The following is a 7,783-nucleotide window of genomic DNA, read 5'->3' on the forward strand; positions in this document are numbered from 1 at the left end:
AAAACTAAAAAAAACCCAAACCTCATAGTACCGGTTGGTCTTACCAACCGGTACTAAAGGGCTCCAGGCCCCTGAAGCTGGCTCGTGCCACGTGGTTTCCCTTTAGCACTGGTTCATGCTGAACCGGTACTAAAGGGGGGGGGCTTTAGTGCCCACACTTTAGTGACGGTTATGGAACCGGCACTAAAGGGCCTTACGAACCGGTGCTATTGCCCGGTTCTACACTAGTGCAACTCCGACGATGGCCAGTTACAGCAAAAAAAGATGCTGCTTCCAGCTCCCACTCTAGCCGCTTCCAGCAAAAAAAAACTGAGCAAAGGTGGCGTGCTCCCTGAGGGGGAGAAGAAGGTGTGGAGGAGGAACAAGGAGGTGAAAAAGGATTGCGGCTGTGGCTCTCATCGGGGGTGCGCGCATGGCGGAGGGTGCCGCGGTCGCGGCCGGAGACGTGTGTGCTAGTGGTACGAGCGGGGGCTGGTGCCTGGTGGTGCGGGTGCCCCCAGCGCCTGTGTCGTGGGGAAGAAGAAGATGAGGGCAAAGAACGATTGGAAGCAGTGCTCTCGTCGCCTCTTTTTCTTCTAAGGGGTGATCCCATCGCCACTCACATGATTGATAGCGATTGTAGGGCCTGCGCACGTCTGGTGGAACGCTTCCACTTGCGCGTCGTCTGGAGACGTTTTCCTAAAAAATCGAGTCCATGGAAAATATTTGATCATAGAACTATCTCCTTTTAAGGAAAAAGGAGGTCTGGTAATTTATTGCATGTATAAGATTAATTATGTATGGCTGGATCAATGGTTTTATATGATTATATAATCCATATGAGTTTTCCATGTGACCTACTTTCTATATAATATCAATGGATTTTCCTTTTCATAGAGTCTACCTTAACAAAATTCTTCCATTTCGGTGAATCATGGTATACGTCTAGTCCAGTAGAAGAATGCTAGCTTTTCAACATGACATGACATCAAATTTCTACCCTTTTCCTATTTCGGTATCTTCAAAACTTATGAACCAAATTAAAATGTGGAGGGCTTGGCATTTTTTTACCTTCACGTATTCTTTACCCATTAATGTTCAACAATTAAATCTTGAGTTGTAGTGAAGTGGAGAACTAAACTAAGAGAATTTGACATGCACATCATTGTAGTATGTTTTTTCGGATATCCTATTTACCAATGATACAATCTGGAACCCGATTGGTTTGACCTTCTTTTTTCACGAGAAAACTTTTAATCTATTCATTTTCAATCATGACAGTACAACGTACATTAGAAATAATAAAAATTACATCTAGATCCGTAGAGCACCTAAAGTGTATCACGACATTGAAGCAGAAGAATGCAAGCACTGAAACGAGTTGAAGACGTGCCGTCAGTGCTGTCTACGTTAATTAATTTGTGCATCTAAGGAAGGATAGTGGAAACTTCACGTGATTAAAACGTAGAGGCTCTTCCAGCAAATAATAATAATGGGCACAACGTTTTTTTCTTTCTTTCTGAAACGATCTAGAGTTACATTGAAGTGGAGTGCTGAACAAAAAGATAATTCGACATGGAGTACATACATGGCATTACACGGGGGAGTATTTATAAGCAATGACTTGATTTAGGGAAGAGTCAGCCAGTCGATTCTTTTTAGCAAAAATCAAAATGGTCAATGTAAATATGTATCTCGCAAAGAAGAAAAATATAGATAACATATAATAATTTTGAACTATGTAAATTTGGCACGTGCACATTTTTCATTTTCTAGTATTGTTTGTAGGCAACATATACAGATGACTTGCTAGGGCATGGCATATCGAGACAGGCAGGAGAACAACTATATCCAAACTAAGATGTCCCCAACCGTAGGTCTTATCGCGTTCATTGTCTAGCCCAAAAGACCAAAAACTTTATTTTATCATGGATGCGTATGAAAGCAAGATGGGAACACGCATGCATAAACTTTAATGTTTATTAGTCAACAAATAAACACATATAGTAATGTACTGTACCAAGCTGTTTGTGTAGTACTAGTATGATTTTTTAAAGATGTAATGTCCACTAGCGCCGCTAAAAGAAAAAAAAAAGGAAAGCCCTGCTACTGTAGCGTGTACTCCTCCACTGGGGAGACGCACATGGATCGGGCTTGCATGCTCCCTTCCCATGCTCCCACCTGTGCTCTTACTTTATCCTACGGCTGTCTTTTTTTTCTATTTCTAATCTAATCATCTCACCCCTAATTTTAAGGAGGTGGGACCGAACTTTATTTTCTTCCAATCAAATCAAGCCACGTACGCGGGAGTACGGATGAACACATGCAGGGGGAGCAGGCAAGTCTCGTCCCACGCACATGGGCCTCCCGTGGGTCGTATATCCATCGAGACGTACGCGAGTCGGTAAAAGCAAAACCCAAACGGGTCGCTGCCGCGCGCGGTCCTGCCCCCTGCTTCCCGCCTGGGCCCTCGTCCCCTCCGCTATATATGCCTTCCCCGTCACCGGCCACAAAAATCCCCAGACTTTTCGAAAGCCAAGATCCCACCTCCCTCCAATCTCTATCTTCTTGCTCTCGCGCGGCCGAGGGTATCGTCCATCGATGGCAGCAATGGACGTGGGCGGAGCGGTGAAGATGATCATCGGGGCGAAGGAGGAGCGGGTGGTGGGCACGGGCAAGGCTCCCGGCGTTTGCCCGTCTTGCGGCGGCCCCGTGGTGGCCACCGACGTGGAGAGCGAGCGGCGCATCCTGTGCCTCCCGCTGTGCCTCAAGAGCAAGCGCAAGTACTCCTGCACCAGGTGCTTCCGCCGCCTCGTCACCGTCTACACCTAGCCGAATCCAAGCCTCTACTCCTACCGATCCATCCAACCATCGATCAACTAGCGTGCGGCGTCGAACAATCCCCGAGTTCTTTGGTTCTTAGTTGGCCGTGGTTACGGTCCTAAAGTAGCTTGCTAGCTAGCCTGGCTAATGTAATTCATTCATCTAATTTCCAGTAGCCATACCTAGCTAATCTGGTGGGCGTGAAGGGCTGCAAAACTGGCACTCTGCTGTTTCTTGCAGCAACCTCTCTGTCAATGGTGGCGGGGCACCTCCGCGTTAATGCGCAGGCCAGTAATGGAAATTTGGAACGCGCCAGCTCCTCCTTCTTGATTAAGTTTTTTGAGTAACCCTTCTTGATTAAGTTTTTTGAGTAATCCTTCTTAATTAAGTTTTTTGAGATAATCCTTCTTCATTAAGTAAGATGGTGTAATTGATTAATGCACGGCTGGGACAGAACATCATGGTGATCGATAAAATGCAGTTCCAGCCCACTCCCCAGTGACTAGCGTACCCGTCTGTCACTAAAAAAGTACATTGACTCGTCTCGATCAATCTCGCTGTTCAACCTGAGCTGTTTTCTTTCCTTTTTTTGCGAAGGTTACAGTAATCTGTACTGATAAGCACTTAAGCAGTATAGCAGCCACAGAATCTCCGTCGCTGCATGTACTACAGTGGTAGCTGCCACAGATCGATGGTGACGGCTGCCACCGCAGAAGCAGCCGGCCGGCGCGCGGCCCGTCCGTCCGTTGGTTAACTGTTCCTTTCGCGGGCAATACGTCGTACGAGTAAAATCCCCGCGATTCGAACTGCACGGCTGCACACTAGCCGGCCGTCCAATCTGAACGCGCAAACGAGCCAGACCCTGTTCAGTATTCACTTTTTAACCGAAGTCTGTCATGACAGTTCATTAGTACTCCCTCCGTTTCAAAATAAATGACTCAACTTTTTACTAAAAAAAAAAGATTGTTATACTAAGATGTGTTCAGGGTTAACTGTAGGATTATACTCCAAAAGGGGAAGGGTAATTTATGCTTGCAAGCCATGCGCGCCGCATTTATTCAGTGCCTAATCGGATATCAGAGCACATGGAAAACACGATTTATTCAAGAGAGAGTCAACGACAAGTCCAGAGGAGAAGGGGAGGGCAGGCAAAGTAGCTAGCGAAGAAGGAAGGTAGAGGCCCGTTCAACTTTGCCCGCTCGCCACGTGTGTACGCAAGAAATAAAATACAACAGGCTAAATCTCGATGCTTCAATAAGAAAATGAGAACATATCACGTATTGATATGCAGATTCATGCATCGCGTGGTAGGGCATGCCTGCAGATTCCGGCCGACGTGGCGGCAGCGCAACGCGCACGCGAGGAAACTGCGCCGTAGGAGTAATAAGCGACCTGATCGAGCTGCGCCGTGGTGCACCCGTGCGTCTGTGCCCAGTACTGGAATTTTCACGTATGCCGGGTGTAATGCTCTTCGCCGAGTGCTAAAACACGGACACTCGGCAAATTAAACTTTGCCGAGCATCACTCTTGGTAAACCCACCTTCACGGCAAACTGCCATCTTTGCCGTCACTGCCTCACGGCAAAGAGGCACCGCACGACAAACCCTGCAGACGCCGAGAGCCGCTCACGGCAAAGAGGAGCCACATGGCATGCTCGTCCGCAACAGACTGCTCCGTCAGTTACTGCGTACTTTGCCGAGTGTCACTCTCGGCAAAGCATATGCAACACCTTTTTTTTACGTGTGTTCTTTCTAAATGACATGTGGTCCCACTGGTCACATTTATCAGTAAAAGTTTTAAATAACTTGCTAAATATTTTTGAAAAAAAATGGCGATATCTTTGCCGAGAGCGGCTCTCGGTAATCCTTCTGACCAGTACGACAGCATGGCTCACATGGGGGCTGGCAGTTTACATAGCTTTGCCGAGAGCTAGTCTCGGCAATGCTCGCCTTCTTTTCCGAGAGCAGCTCTCGGAAAAGTTGTGGCACAACAGTAGTGTCCCAGACGACCATGTTTCCGAGAGGTGCTCTCGGTAGTCTATCATTTTCCGAGTGTTGCTCTCGGAAATCTTTCCCATCCATTCTGCTGTCAAGCTATTTCTTTTCTGATTCCTGCAGATAAAAACAACTACAGTGCAATTTGATCATATATAGGTATAATTTGATCTAGTCCACATATATATGCATAATTAGGGATAGTCCACATATTATCACACACAAGTCGAATGTATTATCCTAGTAGACGTCACACACAAGTCGCAAATTCATACATATTGTCACTACTTGCAAAACACGTGCACGTCACAATAGAAGTACACTTGTCCGTATATAGATCATCTTGAGGAGGAGAGGCCATCGGGTTAACATTCCGGAGGAGAAGGAGGGGCATCACTTGCACTGCTTCGAGATTGCATAAGAACCTATAAGAGTAGAGTCACGTGAGGGTGGTTCATCCCTATGTAATGAATCTTCTACTCTAGTTTAGATAATGTTCTACCTGTAATTGATCCTCAAGCAGCTTCAACCTCTTGTTCGTGTCTTCCCGTTCCTTTTCTCTGAAGTCCTTCTCATCCTGCCGCCTTTGCTCCTCTTCAACAGCCCGCTGCGCCATTAAATCCTGTAACATGGCATTAGGCTCATATAGGTTGGAACGGTGCTATTTCGAGGCATGGACATAAATAAAAGGTTAGGATGCTAACCTTGAGACGCGCTATCTCACGTGATGCGGCGGTTGGGCGACTCCGTATGGACGGAGTTGAGCTGGTGCTCGACGCGCGTATCTCGTGCAGCTTGCGATGCCCGGAGGTGGCGATCGCCCCGTTGCAAAGGAGGTGGCGGCCATGGCCCTTCCCCTCGCCAGCAATGATGAGAAGCTCAGGGTCAAGGGGCTTGGACGTAGGTTCGGCTTCCTGCCCGTGCACCTCCTGGAAGACCTCTTTGAAGGTCCCCCACTTCTCCTCCGCCAACTCGCTGCAGAACTCGGCGCCATCCTTCCCCTTGTGGCCTTTTCTCCAGGCTTCCAGGATGTGGACCGGGCGACCCTCCTTCGCCTCCTGCAAAATTAACCATCAAGTTTAATGAACCAAGATGCACCGTGCAAAAAAATAACATCTTAATCCACATACCATGTGTTGCTTGAGAGCGGTTAGGTTCCGGCTCCCCTGGACATGAGCCGGGTCTGTCATTTTGGCTCGATCGTTTCCCTTCTCCACATGTTGCGCCTGCCATGGTGGGTTACACCACATGTCAACCAGGGCCTCCCAACAATCGTCCTTCATCTAGGGTTCCTTCACCTAGTCAGACAAAATCGAATAATTGAGGAACAAGAGGGATGAATCAAAGTACTAGCAACCGATGTAGTCACTTACCACTGACAGGTATTCTTCTCGCGACATGTTGGTATGGCAAGCAGTCTTCCTTGTCATCTTCTCTCCCTTCTCATCGAGCGGCCGACACCGCATCACGGCTTTGTACCGCAGCGTGTGCTTGAGGTCAGTGAGTATCTTTCGGGCAGATTTCACGATGCCTTTGATCGCCTTCTGCTTCTCACCATCCACGCAAGCAAATGTTTCCTACAAGAAAGCATAAGGCATCTTCTCACCATCCACACAAGCAAGGATTTGGATATGAAAAAATGCAGTGGTCGGAGCGAAGATACTTACAAAAAAAGCATTGATGACCCGAGTGGCCATGGTGACATCGTGCTCATCCTTTTTGTGTAGGTAATGCTCCCAGGTTAAACCTGGCGACGGTGGATCGTCATCACCCAGCTTTGACAATCCAGGAAAGTGCTTCCTCAAGAGGGAGCCGATGACGTGGTTCGGCGGGCGTGTCCCCTTAGGTTGTGTCGGGATAAATTCCCATTGACTGCATGATATAAAAGACAAGCATATGTGAGTGTCAAAGCTGTGGCATCCAAAATATGATGCAAATGAAATGCTTGCTTACCCCTCTCCTGTCGGGCAAATGACAGGACGGTTGCTGGCAGCAGTTGGTTTCGGGACCTTCCCCGGACCACGCCCGGATTTCTTCCTCTTGGAAATGTTGCTCGAGGTAGACCCCGAGCCGTCCGAGGCCTCCATGTCGCCTGACTCGGTGGCGAGCAGATCTGGTGTATCTAAGTCCACTCCGACATCGCCATCCGATGATGACGATGCCTCGTTTGTGGCCTGGTGGGAGGCGGACGACTCGGTCCTACCAATCGGGACTCTCCGGTACTTACTACCAGTGCTCCCATCAGAATCTGAAAAACAAAATATATATGGTTACTCTCAGTTCCAAAGCAAAATCTTCCTAATCTAAGTGTCATATCATATATGGCAAAAATAACACAAATAGCTCAATCAAGTCTCAGATATATAGTTCCATTTACTAATGCCATAGCACTGACAAGGAAACAAGCACAAGTATATAGTTTCATTGATCTACTCTAGTATTTATCTAAAAAAGCACAAGCATAGAGGTGCTGATCCTTCGACAAAAACAAAGCATCCACAGCCTCATCCCCACGCCAAACCACTTACCAACGACAAGCATTAGTTTAGAGACAAGAAGTTCAGAGAACTAGTTTCAACTGAAACTAAATACTTCGAGCACTCATTCGGTTTAACTAAAACTAAACCAGTCAAACATAGGAGTCAAAACCAAAGCATTCTACTCTAGGCATTACTCCAAACTTCCAAACTTCCATACTACTCTAGGCATTACTAAACAGGACCATCTTCCTCTACTACTTTTAATCACATTTGTGCATATTTCCCACATTTGTGCAGAATATCCTACTCTAGGCATAAAATCTGATACCGCGCTACCGGAGAAGCTCTGATGCGGTGGCCATCCTTGGGCCGCATCGAAGAACCAACGCACTGGCTGCCGGCCATGATGCTTGGGGCGGTGGAGGAGGGGGTGGCGGTGGCCGCAGTGGGCAGCGATGGAGGAGGGGTGGCGGTCGTAGTTGGTGGCGGTGGAGGGCGGTGGAGGAG

The 7,783-nt window shown here is 47.7% G+C and overlaps 1 protein-coding gene across 1 annotated transcript; it reads left to right on the forward strand.

Annotated features, from left to right (window-relative positions):
* The first annotated feature begins 2,503 nt into the window (after positions 1–2,503).
* On the forward strand, positions 2,504–3,163 carry LOC123041920 (uncharacterized). Its single transcript, XM_044464472.1, has one exon. It carries the CDS (start codon positions 2,581–2,583, stop codon positions 2,809–2,811), a length of 231 nt encoding a protein of 76 aa, XP_044320407.1. The 5' UTR covers positions 2,504–2,580; the 3' UTR covers positions 2,812–3,163.
* The last annotated feature ends 4,620 nt before the right edge of the window (positions 3,164–7,783 follow it).

Source organism: Triticum aestivum, chromosome 2B (genome assembly GCF_018294505.1).
Source record: "Triticum aestivum cultivar Chinese Spring chromosome 2B, IWGSC CS RefSeq v2.1, whole genome shotgun sequence".
Lineage (NCBI taxonomy): Eukaryota > Viridiplantae > Streptophyta > Magnoliopsida > Poales > Poaceae > Triticum > Triticum aestivum.

Bases quoted from the DNA above. Each gene is read 5' to 3' on its own strand.
- LOC123041920 (XM_044464472.1), top strand. From the start codon at position 2,581: ATGGCAGCAATGGACGTGGGCGGAGCGGTGAAGATGATCATCGGGGCG.